At 36.7% G+C, this 13891-nt stretch overlaps 1 protein-coding gene across 1 annotated transcript in view; it reads left to right on the top strand.

Annotated features, from left to right (window-relative positions):
- The window catches only part of PHEX (phosphate regulating endopeptidase X-linked), a 180934-nt gene that overhangs the window by 132141 nt on the left and 34902 nt on the right, over nucleotides 1–13891 (top strand). Inside the window, exons 14-15 of the mRNA XM_079122866.1 lie at nucleotides 539–642; nucleotides 9604–9662. Of these exons, the coding sequence (XP_078978992.1) occupies nucleotides 539–642; nucleotides 9604–9662 (163 nt within the window). The remainder of the gene's footprint in view (nucleotides 1–538; nucleotides 643–9603; nucleotides 9663–13891) is intronic.

Raw genomic sequence — 13891 nt, 5'->3', positions numbered from 1 at the left:
ATAGGTCTCTGAATTACTTTCATTCTTTTCCTTTATGAACAAATGCCGATTATTAGGAAATTGGATTTTAACATTTGACTAAATCATCATCTATAAGCTAAATGAGGTTTCAGCTGACTAAACTGAATGTTATTAGAAAAATCCTAGGTAATAAATAAATAAGAACACATTTTAGAAAAGATCAAGAACTTGTGAGTCAACAAATTTCAAACCTAAGATAATATGTTCTGTAAAAGTTAAAGTAGATTTTTCAATTATAAAGTAAATGGAACACATTGTCAATGACTGCAGCTTCTCTTCTTTTTTTTTACTGTGATCCAGAAATGACCATATTGATTTTTGAGCTTTTTATGTTAAAAGAAAATCACTGAGATTAAATTTCACGGCTTTGTGAATCCTGGGTTAACCAGTAACGGCTGAGAGATGCTGCAAGGGCCATAGCTTCTCTGCTGGTTGCTACTTCGTGTGCTCACATCTATTTTTAGAGTCATCTCTTATCTTCACTTACAACAATGTGTCATGGTTTGTTTTTTTTCAGATCAAATTTTCAGAATCGGACTACTTTGGCAACGTTCTGCAAACCCGAAAGTATTTAGCACAGTCTGATTTCGTCTGGCTAAGAAAAGCTGTTCCAAAAACAGAGTGAGTATTTAAAGAAAAAAAAAGTGAAATAGATAAATACTTTGGGAGGTGGAATCTCTTTAGATTAAACTTTGTAATTCCCCTCAAGTCAAAGTAGCTGGCTTGCTAGTTATTTTGTTTCAGCAAAATCTGTCATGTTTTGCAAACTCTTGTTTCTGATATTATATGATTCAGATCTTCAGTCTAATTATGTGTCCCCCATTCCTAGTATCAACACATTTTGGAAGAAGGCTTATTAGAGTGAAAATATTAAAGTTATTTCTAGGTCTAGTTATAAATACATATATATATATAGCAAAAATATTTCTCTAGATTTTCACACTCAGGTGGAAACTTAAATTGTAAAAAAAGAATAAATACTTTAGAAATGAGTATGATTAGACATGTAAAAATTAATATTTTTGAAGCACCTAGAAGATATTTGTTGAGGTGAGATGGATATCAAAGAACTCAGAGCTATTGTTTCTATTGAATAGCAGTTTTGTCTTCTTCTCATCCTGTCTATAAGAATATTCCCTCTTGGTAGGGTAGTTTCCTTAAACACTTTTGGGCCCAGGGCCAACCAGCTCTCATTTCTGCCTTGAGCAGATGCTGCTGGTGCTGGTGCTGGTGCTGCTGGTGCTGCTGCCGATGGTCATAGCAGCTACCAATTATTGTGTGTTTACAATGTGCCAGGAAGTGCTTTACAATTTTTAATTCATTTAATCCTCATGTCACTTCTGGGAGGTATAAGTACTGTTACCCCTATTTTACAACTGAATAAAAGGCTTACAATGGAGAAATTCTTCAGCCCGGGTTTAGATTACTTTTTGTTCTGCCTTCTGGTGCTTTTGGCTCCTGGGACTAGATTCTATTCTAATGTCACCCATTTCTCCTGTGTTTTTTTTTTTTTTTTCTCTTGATTCTCTAGGTTGGATAATTTCTATTGATCCGTTTTTTAACTCCAGAATTTCCATTTCTTTCTTTGTAGTTTCTGCTTCCTTGTGATGATTATATATTGAGTCACTGTCATCATATTTATCATTTTTTGAATATAGTTTAACTCTTTTGAACTAAGTTATAATGGCCACTTTCACATCTTTGCCAAATCTAGTATCTGGGCTCACTTAGAGTCAGTTTCTATTGGTTGGTTCTTTTACACATTTTTCTTTGCACAACATATTTTTTTTGTTGTTGGAAATGACATTTTAGATGATGTAGCAACTCTGGATTCTGATTTGTTTTTCTAAGGCTTTTGTAGAGTGACTGCTGGAATTATACTGCAGAATTTATATCCTCTGTACTAAGTGGGTGTGGATGTTTTGCTCAGTTTTTTAGTTCTTATTTTTTATTCCTGGTGATTATCCCTGTGTTTCCACAGCTTATTGCTCAGCCAGTGATTAGAGCACAGCTATGCTCATACACCTCCAGCCCGTTGGGCTTCTACCCTTTGCCAGTTGCTCTGTGTGTAGGCTGGGAGTGCCTTCAAAGTCACAGCCAGCACTCCATCTGCCTTGGAATTTACCTTACACTGGGCTCTCTCTGGTCTCCCCTGTACATGTACCTAATTTCCTACTCAGCCAGGGATGTGTGGAGTGCTTATTAGCCTTTGTATGACTTTCAGTTTCAGGATCTCCTTTTTAAATTTCAGATTGTGTTTTCACCATTTGTTTTCTACCAAGTTGGCCATTTTTAGGTGATAAAGCTTGCAGATTTAACCCTAATAGTTCACTTTTTAACCTTGACTGATAACTTAGTTTCCAGTTCTTTGGTTGGTTCTTTTGATGCTTTCTTTGTCTCTTATTACAATCCCTTTCAACTCCCTACTCTGTCTTGGATTCTAGAGGCCTAGTCCACTGTACCCTGGCTAGGCTTACGCCCTCTTATGCTCCCATCTGGCCACCCCTGCCCTCTGCCTTTCAAATTTTTGTACAACATACACCTATGAAGTTACTTGTAAGTTATTCACTTGAAGAATAGGCCTAAAGCTAAATCAGTCCCCTACCTATCCCTGACTCCAAACAAAAGCACAAAAGAAGAAAGCAGATAGCTTTAAAATTTCTTTGGTAATGATAGATATTGTTCTAAAGATATGTGTTCTACTGCCCTTGGTTCTCTACTCTTATCACATTATATCTAATCTACCTATCCTGTTTCATCCTCAAACTAAACTACACAATAGAAATTTTAGATTTAGGGCTCTGAAATCTGATGACCAAAATCCAAAGACTTCAGCGATTTTTATTTTTGTGGTGTTGGGCATTAAACCCAGGGCCTTGCACATGCTAGGCAAATGCCCTACCTGTGAGCTATATCCCATTCCTCAGCAAATGATTTCTAATATCTCTATCACCATATACATATAGTAGGATTGTTACAGATCTACACAAATCATTCTGCCTTTTAAAAAATCTAATTCAGACAAGTTAAAAAACTTTTTTTTTTTGAATTTGTGGAAAATTCAAGGCTTTCCCAAGCAGTGTTTTTGTAACTTTTTATGGTTTTTGCAGGAACTCCTCTATATTGGATATGATGCCAATTTATTTCTTCAATTTCAAAATGTCGGTATTCATTTGGATATGTAGCATGGCCTGTGTTCCTAATTGAAAAACTCCTAAATGTGTCATCTTTAACAGTATCCTAAAATATTGATTGGCTGTCAGATTCTAATGCTCTTGACTATTACTAATATTTTATTCATGCCTTGGAAAAATGCTGGGTGAATTTGTGGACTTAGGCAAATTGTTTGATTTGCATAGTTCTTTTTCCTCCATCAGTGGAAAACAAATACAGTTTTTCATTGGAATCTATGCAGAATTGGTTTCAGGACATCCTACAGATACTAAAATCTGAGGATGGTCAAGTTCTTTATAGAAAATGGAGTAGATTTTGCTTATAACCTATGTGTATCTTCCCATATCTTTTAAAGCATTTCTAGATTATTTATAATATTTAATACAATGTAAATTCTATGTAAATAGATGCTATACTGTATTGTTTAGAGAATAAGGAGAAGAAGAAAGTCTGAGCATATTGAGTGATTTTTTTTTCTGACTTGTAGATGTGGAAAGTTGACTTTACCTTTTTCACAAGGATATTTAAATTGGTTAATGTTTGGGGGAAATCCTCCAAGAATGAATATAGGTATAATACTTGTGATTCTTATTTCCTCAGACTGTATCTATTTCAGGGAAAACAACATTAAGAAAGTTAACCTGTTTTCATGGCAAAGTGATATGAGAGTCATTCCCTCCCTCCATTCCTTGCTCCCCTTCCCTCCCGCCTTCTCTTCTTTCCTTCCTAAATATCTGGCTGGTCTTTGTGAGGAATTGTGGGGAATTTTAGTTTCATGACACCCATTGGCTTTAATTGACATTTTTAAAGTCTGAAATTCATAAGTTAATCAAGTGGAGATGATTCTGGAGTAGCTCCTCTATACTTTGAAGAGCACATCATGATTATATTTCCACAAAGCCCTGAAATAACATTTTACTTCTTTGTGGGGATAGGAGATAAATATCCTCTATCTTTCATTCTCATGGAATTCATTTTAGCTGCACTAATATGCATTAAGAATTTTCTAAGGCAATAGGAAATGTCAGCAAGAATGAAATTAATTGGGTGGTCATCCCTGAAGGTACATATTTAGGGGTTGGTTCTTAGAATTGTCACTTCATCAGTTTGCTTAAAAATAGAGGATTTATTTTACTGCTTGGCTTGAGTCAAGAGTAATTTCTTTCCCTCAGGATCCTCTTCTTTGACAGAAATGATTTTAAGCCAGTTTCCCTATTAACTCATTCTCATTCTACTGTGACCAAACATGCCCAGATTCTCTTTCTATATATTTTGGAAAATACATTTAAAAATGCACTGAATGTCTCCATAAATTATGGTTCTGCCCAGAATTTTTGTTTGCAAAATCATCTGTAGCACAGAATATGAGTTACATAAACTACAAAATATTAGTAAGAAATTTAATAGATACTCAGTGGTTTTCCCATTACATATTCTGTAGGTTATCTTCAAGAGTTGACAAGTAAGCAGGGTGTGGTGGTGCATGCCTGTAATCCCATTGACTCGGGAGACTGAGGAAGGAGGATTGAGAGTTCAAAGTCAGCCTTGGCAAAAGTGAGGTGCTAAGCAATTCAGTGAGACCCTATCTCTAATTAAAATACAAAATAAGACTGGGGATGTGGCTCAGTGGTCAAGGGCCCCTGAGTTCAATCACCAGTACCTGCCTTCCAAAAAATAAAAAAAAAAGAGTTGGCAAGTAAAATGTGAAACTTGAGTCTAATGTATATCTATTGTATATGGCTCAAAGAAATTGAAGTACCAATGTTATTTCTTCAGATAAATGTTTTTGGCATTATATTTTTTTCATTAGTCCTATTGTCTAGTATAATTTCATCCCCATGTATTTTGGGATTTGAAATTTATATAAGACTTCTTCCTACCTGATCCATTAAATTCTTCACCAAACACAGAGTGCAGGAGTATCACAAAGACATAGTAGGAATAATTTAAAGTACTTGAATAATCTTCTTTGTTTTTTAAGGTAGATGTATACAACATAATAAACTCATCTTAATAGATCAAGTGATTATCTGCTCAAAATGTACCATATGGACAATTATTTTAACCCATAAGGAGCTTAAAATCATATTGGGAGATAAGTTCTGCAAACTAAAATGCTTTCAGGGTCCAGTCACTGAACAAATGACTGACCTAGATAAGTATAAACAACAAGGAATGGTGAGGACCATAGGGAACTAGTAACTGTACATTTCACTTAAAAAATTCCAATTTAGTATTTTTTATTTGTTTTTTTTGGTGCCAGAGATTGAACCCAGGCACTTAACCATTGAGTCTCATCTCCAACCCTTTTTATATTTTATTTAGAGACAGGGTCTCCCTAAGTTGCTGAGGCTGGCCTCGAGCTTGTCATCCTCCTGCCTCAGCCTCCTGAGCTGCTGCAATTATAGGCATGTGCCACCACACCTGGCCCAATTCAATAATTTTTTAAACTATTATTTTGGGCAAACAATCATTTTTCTTGGGGAGATTCAACCTATTGGATAGGACTTAATCTGGAGACAGTCAACTTTTCAGTGTTCCAGTTATCCATTGCTGCATGACAAACTGCTTCCAAATTCAAAGAGTTAAAACAGCAATAATTATTTTTATCACTCATGCTTCTGGGGGTCACTAGGCTCAGTTGTGTGGTTCTTACACATTGTTTTTCATGTAGTTTCAGTTAGATAGTGGCTGGGGCTGGGGTCATGGGGAAGGGCTGCCACTCTTCTGTCCAGTGGTTGATGCTGGCTGAAACACCTACATATGGCCTCTCCATGTACATTGAGCTTCTTAACAACATGTTGGCTGATTAAAAAAAAAAAAAACAAACTTGAGTGAACAAGTTTCCTGAGAGATAGAGATAGAGAGAGAGAGAGAGAGAGAGAGAGAGAGAGAATGCTTGCCATTCCCAATGCATTTTATTCTTCAGAAGTGAATAATTAAGGCTGGCCTATAAACAAAAGGAGAGGAATTTAGACTCCATATATTAATGGGAGGAAAATAAAAAAAAATTGGAAACATAATCAAACTAGCACAGGTCAACTTGCATTAGAAAATGGTAAAACTAAATATATAATAAACTTGGACATAATAAAGGAATTGTATGGAATTTTGAAGAGTTGGTTTGGCATAGGCACTAAACAGAAGAAAGAATAGTATCAACAACTGGTAGGCTCTACTGGTGCAGCTGCTTAATATTAGCTCTGGGGATAATCAAGGCTCCAAATATGCCCTAGAGTCAATAGGAGCTCTGCTGGATCAGGAATGGTAAGATCATATATACGAGGTAAGGTGTTTTACTCATTCTTGCTAAAGCTTCAGAAGTCCTCAGCAGGGTCTACTTCAGGAATTGGTTGTTTGCTTTCTTTGTTTAGTCTACCTTTGTCTATCAGAAGTTCATTTGCTGTTTCAAACGCATTTATCCTTTGCTAACTGGAAAGAGAGGGGAAGGCTATGAAGAGAAGGGACACAGTGTAGGACTACATGTAATCTTTTGTGTATATTATGATTGAATTGAATGATATTTAGAAACCATGCTGAGAGGTGTCTGGACTCTCTTAACCTACAAAACTGGATTCCTTGGGCAAAGTATTAGTTTCCTATTGCTGTTGTAACAAATTACTTCAACTGTAGAAACTTAAAACAACACAGATTTATCTCATAGTTCTATAGATCAGAAATCTGGTTTGGCTTGGCTGGTTTTTCTGGTTTGAGTTTCAAGGTGGAAATCAAGGTGTCAGCTTGGCTGGACTCTTTTTTTTTTTTCGGTGCTGGGGATTGAACCCAGATTTTTTCTTTTTTTTTTCTTTTGGGGGGTGCTGGGGATCGAACCCAGGGCTTTGTGCTTACAAGGCAAGCACTCTACCAACTGAGCTATCTTCCCAGCCCCTTGGCTGGACTCTTATCAAGAGTCTCTGTGAAAAATCTCCTTCCAAGCTCATTGAGAATGTTGACAGAATCCAGTTCTTTGTGTTGTAGAACTGAAGTCCTTACTTTCTTGTTGGCTATTGCCTGGGAGCCACTCTTAGTTCCCAGTGGCCTTTTCTATGGTCCTTGTGTATGGCCTCTAAATCTTAGAGCCAGCAGCAAAAGTACATCTGATCCTTCTCACTGTCTGAATCTCCTGACTTCTCATATGCAATATCTCTTCTTCTGACCTCCTCTGTTGCATCTCTCTCATTCCAGCCAAAGAAGATTGTTTTTAAGGACTCAAGTGATTAGGTTGAGTCTACCTGGATAGTCTGGAATAAACTCTTTTAAAGTCCTTAACCTTAATTACACCTGTAAAGTTCTTTTTGCTATATTAAATAACATATTCATGGGATTCTGGGGATCACTACAGGAGGCAAGTCTATTTCAGTAAAGATGGTCTCCCTCTACTTGTTTCCTCAGGAAAGTGGGCCAGCCAGCCACTTTGTATTAAACACTAGGGCTTAATTGATTTACTGGCCCTAAATTTGAGGGAAAAGAATATGCATTTGATGGAAATAAGTCTAGGTTTTAATTTTGATATGAGAGGAGGCACCCTCTTTTTTGATTTCCAGAAATGTCTCCAGTATAATATAATGCTTAAGAGAACTTTTTTGGTTAAAGGTCATATGTTTTCTTGAATATGCAGAAGCTAGAGAGGAAAAAAGAAAACAAAGGTAGGGGTAGCGCTCCTAAAAATCACAGAGATCAGCACAGAAAAGGGACCAAGGGGTGGGAGGCAGGGAGGAAGGGGGAAGTGCTGGGGAGTGATATTGGCCAAATTTTATTGTTATATTGTGTGTATGTATGAATATGTAACAACAAATCCCATCATTGTGTACAACTATAATCCACCAATAAAAACCATGTGAAGAAAAGAGAAGTGCTATGAAGTTAGACAGACTAGATATTGTGCAAGTATATGATGCTTCTAAGTCTCAGTGTTCTCATTTGTGAAACAGACTAATATTTTCTATAGTCACTCACTATTGGGTAAAACTTAAGTGCTTAGTGAATGTCACTAATAATAATGATAATAATAGGATGACATAGTCATAGACTTCTTTATAGGTGGCAGAAGGTATGAGTGGATCAATAGTTGGGTTTCCTACCAGTTTCATATTAGCCTCATAGAAGTAAATTTATTAGACTGACATAATTATTTTATTAGACATAAATGAGTAAATTGATTGCTTTGAAGGAAATTTATGCAAGTTTTATTTGGTGGTACTAAGGATGGAACCCAGGGCCCCATGTATGTTACACAGTCACTGTACCACTGAGATATACCCCCAGTCCCATAAAAGTTTAATTGTGAACAATTTAGCTTAAGGTGAATTGTTTGGTCTTAATTATAAAGGGCAGTGACTGAAACCTGCAAGCATCTAAGTTGGGGATTGGCAAACTACAGCCCGTGGGCTAAATCTTGCTTGCTGCCTGTTTTCCTATAGCTCATGAGTCAAGAATGATTTTATAGATAAATGTTTGAGATTGGTTTGATGATGTGAATCAATAACTTTGAAGCCCAATTAAGCAAAATGTTATCCTACCACAAAATAATTCAATTCTTCTCAATAATAGTCCTGTATTACAAAAAAACCTACTAAATTACTATTATACTTTGAATTTCTTCAATAAAAATTTGCAGAAAATTTGCTATCAAATATCTATATAATACCATTGGTTTTGCCTCTTTGCCCACAAAGGTTAAAATGTGTACAATCTGATGTTTTATAGAGAAAAAATTTGCAGTTCCTGAGGTAAGTAACCTGTAAATTTAAGATGAAGTTGTAAACCATTTATAACTGCAAAGAACCTCCAAGATATCCTACCTTAACTTTATAGCTAACACTGAACCCCCATCACAGCTAGTTAGTGATAGAGACAGGCCAAGTTGTTAATTTTTTTGCCACTAAAATCAGTAAGCTTTCCACTGGAGCAGGCAGACCCTCTGGGTAACATGGTGGCACCTTAATCATCTCTCTTTAAATGAATCTCTATGTTATCGCCAATCCAAAACTTTTGAATGGACAGATCAGAGATGATGCAGCATAGAAATGTAGCTATCCCGTTGATCTATTGAACAGGGCCTGGCAAGCATCAGCTTCTTGCAGTGTTTCCATCTGAAGGGAAAGCCCTTCAGATTCTAGAATTTCTCATTACAGCTTCTTCAGAAGCACTGGTGCTGACTTTTTTGTTAAGTTAGTGACAGTGAATAACCAGGTATACTAATATATTCTCATTGAGACATGTTCAACTTTGGGTAAGATTATTCACTGAACAGGCAGTAGCCCTACTGAGGTAATAATTTTTCCCAGGCCAAGATCCCCTTGTTCTATGGTTATCGGCTAATAAATCCAGCCATATCATGTTTGTCTGCGCCACCCTCCTGCCTGGATATTGATGATCACCCTGTGGCATTTGTTTATCTTCTTACAGGTGGTTTACAAATCCAACAACTGTCAATGCCTTCTATAGTGCGTCTACCAACCAGATCCGTGAGTACCAACCTTTTGACATCTTTTTAATCTGGACAAAATGAAAAGAACTTTTCCATGCCTATGATGAAGTGTAGGGCATTCTTTATTTCCACCCAAAAGTGACCAGGTATGTGGATGAAGTAAGTTTGTTTCTCTTTCTATATACCTATTTTTCCTTACTTCCTTTGTCTTATTAAATTTTTAAGCTTCACATCATCATTGACTTAAAAAAAAACCCTACAGGAAATAAAACTATAATGAAGTTTGTAATGAAAAAGAAAGCATGCCTTCACTTTCCTCTCATAATCATCTTACTGATTTTGTCCACACTCTCCTAGGATTGAGGAGGAAAATGACAGGTAATTGGGCAGACTGTACAACCTGAGGGGACTAACTGTATGTAAGAAAAAAAGCATGAAAAATGTCCTGGTTTTCCCTAAAATGTTATGTCTTGATACCTTTTACTTATATGCATTGAATACATGTAATCAAAAATGCCATGATAAACTTCAAAAGTATTACATATCAGGATTGGCATGAATTAAAAGTCTGACAGTACCCAGTATTGGCAATAAAGTCACATACTGAAGGATAATTTGACATTATCTAAAGGAGCCAAAAGGGTGCCTGCATAGCTGTGAACATCACTGCATGTGGCCCAGTGCTGTGGTCCTCAGAGTTTGGGTTTTGGACCAGCAGCAGCAACATCATGGGGGAACTTGTTAGAAATCCAAGTTTCCAGGTCCTACCTCAGACCTATGAATCACAAACTTTGGATGTGGGGTTCAGAAATCTGCTTTTAAAAAAACCTCCAGGTGATTCTAATGTATGCTTAAGTTTGAGGAGTTCTCTGCCTCAGAAAACTCTCATACAAGGCAAGGTAAGACAAAAGGAGGTCCATGTAAGAATCCTCACAGAAGCGTTATTGATAGTAGCAGAAGAAGGGAAATCGCCTATGTGTCCCTTTGCAGGAACACTTTGAATCAAATATAGCACATTCGCATAAAGGAATACCACACAGCAGTGAAAACTTGATTACCTTAAGAGACATGTATCAACATGGATGAATTTAACAAATCTAGGTTCTATGAGAAAATAGAACTTGGAAAATTATATGAAGTGTGATATCATGTAAATGAGTTTGGAAATCATGCAGAACAATTCTGTATATTGTTCAGAGAGGTACATCCATTTGTAGTAAAAGAATGAAGACATCTATGAACATGACAAACATCTCATTTAAGTTGGGTGTGGCCTGTTGCAGGGAAGGTGGGTTACTCCTGCTCAAACTTTTGCTGAATTCTCCTCATCTTTCCTTCCTCTTTATGGCAGCATGCCCCAAGGCTCAGCCCGCATGTCTATTCTGTTCACCTTTGTTCTCCATTTTCACTCACTGCATTGGTGATAACATCTAATCTCATGAATTCAATCACATTTCTACTCTGTTGAACACAGGGACAGAATTTAAAGGACTTATCATCCTTGTTCACACCCTGGTAATAGCCTTCTTGCTGGCCTCCTTGCTTCTGTCCTCATTCTGATTTAGTCTATTCTAAGTACGACATTGCATCCATTTTATTAAGTTTTACAATCAAATGTCACTCCTTTGTTCAAAGTTTTTGTTTTTTAATCAGTATCTTATCTTAGCTTAAGAGGTAAATGCTTACTCTAGCCTAGAGGTGATTATCTCTCTGCCTTTAACTCCTACTACTCTTCGATCCCTCCCTCAGTTCCAGCCACACTGGCCTCTTTCACAGTCCTTGAGCATGTCTGATACACTCTTCCCTTGAGGTATTTATACTGGCTTTCTTTGCCTTGGACAAATCCCCACTGATCTGCATGGTTCACATCCCCAACTTATCAAGTGTTTAAACAACACCAACACCTTCTCTGTGTGGTATCTTATTATGTCTGTTCTCTAACCAGAACCAGCCTGCTGTTACGTCATTCAAGCTGCTCCTTGTCCCTACAGTACTTCCTGGTCAGAGACCACAGCCTAAGGGCTGTGCCTGCTCACAACCGGAGTCGCCCTCCTGTGGCTACATTTGGAAATAAAAGTCTGTTGACTTTGGTCTGTGAGAATAATGAACAGAAGGAAAACAAGCAGATGGTGCTAATTTTTTATTTCTACATTAATTTATTTAACCAAATAAGTTGTTAAATATTTTGAATGTCACTCCTTACTATATAAATATTCATTATCACGAAAATACTGTTGCTTTCTTAAGGTCCTAAGCTCTAAGCTGCATATGTTACTTGGGAACTTATGATATTTGAGATGTTAATTTTAACTAAAATTATAATACTATTTATTTAAATGTAGTAATTATAATAATATTTAGAATAATATATTAAGTGATGGGGTATTGCTTAGGTGACTTATTTCAAAAGAAAGTCAATATTGGAGCTGGGTGTGCAGCTCTGAAAGAGCACTTACATAGCATGCATGAGGCCCTGGGTTTGATCCGCAGTACCACACAACACAACAGAAAAATAAGAAGAAAAGGAAGTGTTTTATTATGTAATGTTTGGTACATGCAAAAGAATTTGTATAATACACTGGCCCATGTCAATTATAAATTATATAAGAAACCTATGATCATAGCCATCACTCAGCAAAGAACCAGAACTCTGTAATCAGAGTACCATTGCAATTACTGTTTCCATCCCCATTTCATTCTCATCTTCACCATAGAGGTAACCACCATTCTGATTTTTGTATTTATCTTTCCCTTATTTTTTAAAATAAAATTTTAATAATTCATATAGATATCCCTAAATAATGCATAAAATTTTTGAGCATAATAAAATTGGTATCACACTATATAAAATCCTGAGCAATGGTTTATTTTCAATCAACATGTTATTTTTAAGATGCAAGCTTGTAGGGTGTGGCTGTAGGGCATTCATTTTTCACTGCAGTATAGTATTCCATTGGTTGACTGTGTCTTCAGTTTATTTCTCTGTTCTGATATTGGCAGACCTATATATCCCCCACCCTTCTAGGGTTTTGTTCTTATGAACAATGCTCTGAATATTCTTATGAATATTCAGAATAGTCTTTGCTCATCTCCTGAAATAAGATAGTGTATGGACATAGGAGTGGAATTACTGACTGCTAGGGTGTGCAAATCTCATCTTTACCAGATAACTCCAAATGTTTTTCAAAGTGGGTGCTCCAAAATACACAACTATTTCTATTGTTCCTCATTTTCATTAATTCTTAGCAGTATCGCCAGTCTAGTGAGATCAGCTGTTTTTTTAATTGGTTCTTTTTAGTTATCCATGACAGTAGAACCCATTTTGACATAATTATAAGAGCATGGAATATATCTTGTTCTAATTCATAACCCAGTACCTCTCCTTCCCCTTCCCTCTCCCACGCCCTGCTTCCTTCCCTCTACCATTTACCCATAGTTGTTTTTTAATTAATTTCTTGTACATGTACATGATGGTGAGATTCACTTGGTATATTCATATATGTATATAGGAAAGTTATGTCAGAACCAGATCTGCTCTTATGCAAGAAAAAGCAATGAGATAATCCCTTTACCCTTGTTTCTCCACGTACTTTCAAATGCCACTGAAGGCTTACTGCTTCTTTGAGGACTTAGTGTGTCTAATAATAGTTTCAGCTTCAGGGGTTCCCCCTGCTCTGCCTTTTTTTCTTGCCTGGAAAGAGCTGATTCTATCAGAGGTTTACCAGGAAGAAGCCATCTCAGGGTGAACCAATGGCTTCTAGAAAGCTCATGGGCAGAGGGGTTTTAAAATGAACAATTTGAAGCTGTATTTAATTAAGAGATTCAAGCTGTTTCTATTTTCCTAATGACCACTGACTGCTCTCATTGTAAATTCGATTTCCAGGCAACTTGACAAGGAATCCTTTGGGTGGTTTCCTCCCCCCTTCCCTTCCTGATTTTCTGGACTACAAATTAAGACAGGTGGAGCTTCTTACACATTTCTCCACTGGGTTTCCTGAGACTCCCCCCCCCCCCCCCGCCCAAACTGCCTTCTTTTTGCTTCACTGAAGAAGTGAAAAATTGAGGTGATTTTCTAAAATGAACATCTTTATTGATTAGGGGATGATTCTGACAGCATGTGGCCATCTGTTTAATTGGGTTCCACATCTATGATGTAACTATACTTAGTAACGTGATTTATGAGAATTTCATTCAGTTCCCATTATCATTTTCTGATTTATGCCACTTAAATCTGCTTCTACATGTAGTGGAGACTTGAGTAGAAGA

This window comes from Sciurus vulgaris (genome assembly GCF_902686455.1).
Source record: "Sciurus vulgaris genome assembly, chromosome: X".
Taxonomy (NCBI): Eukaryota; Metazoa; Chordata; class Mammalia; order Rodentia; family Sciuridae; genus Sciurus; species Sciurus vulgaris.
The sequence above is the reverse complement of the archived record's forward strand: the minus strand, read 5'-3'. Positions and strand labels throughout refer to the sequence as shown.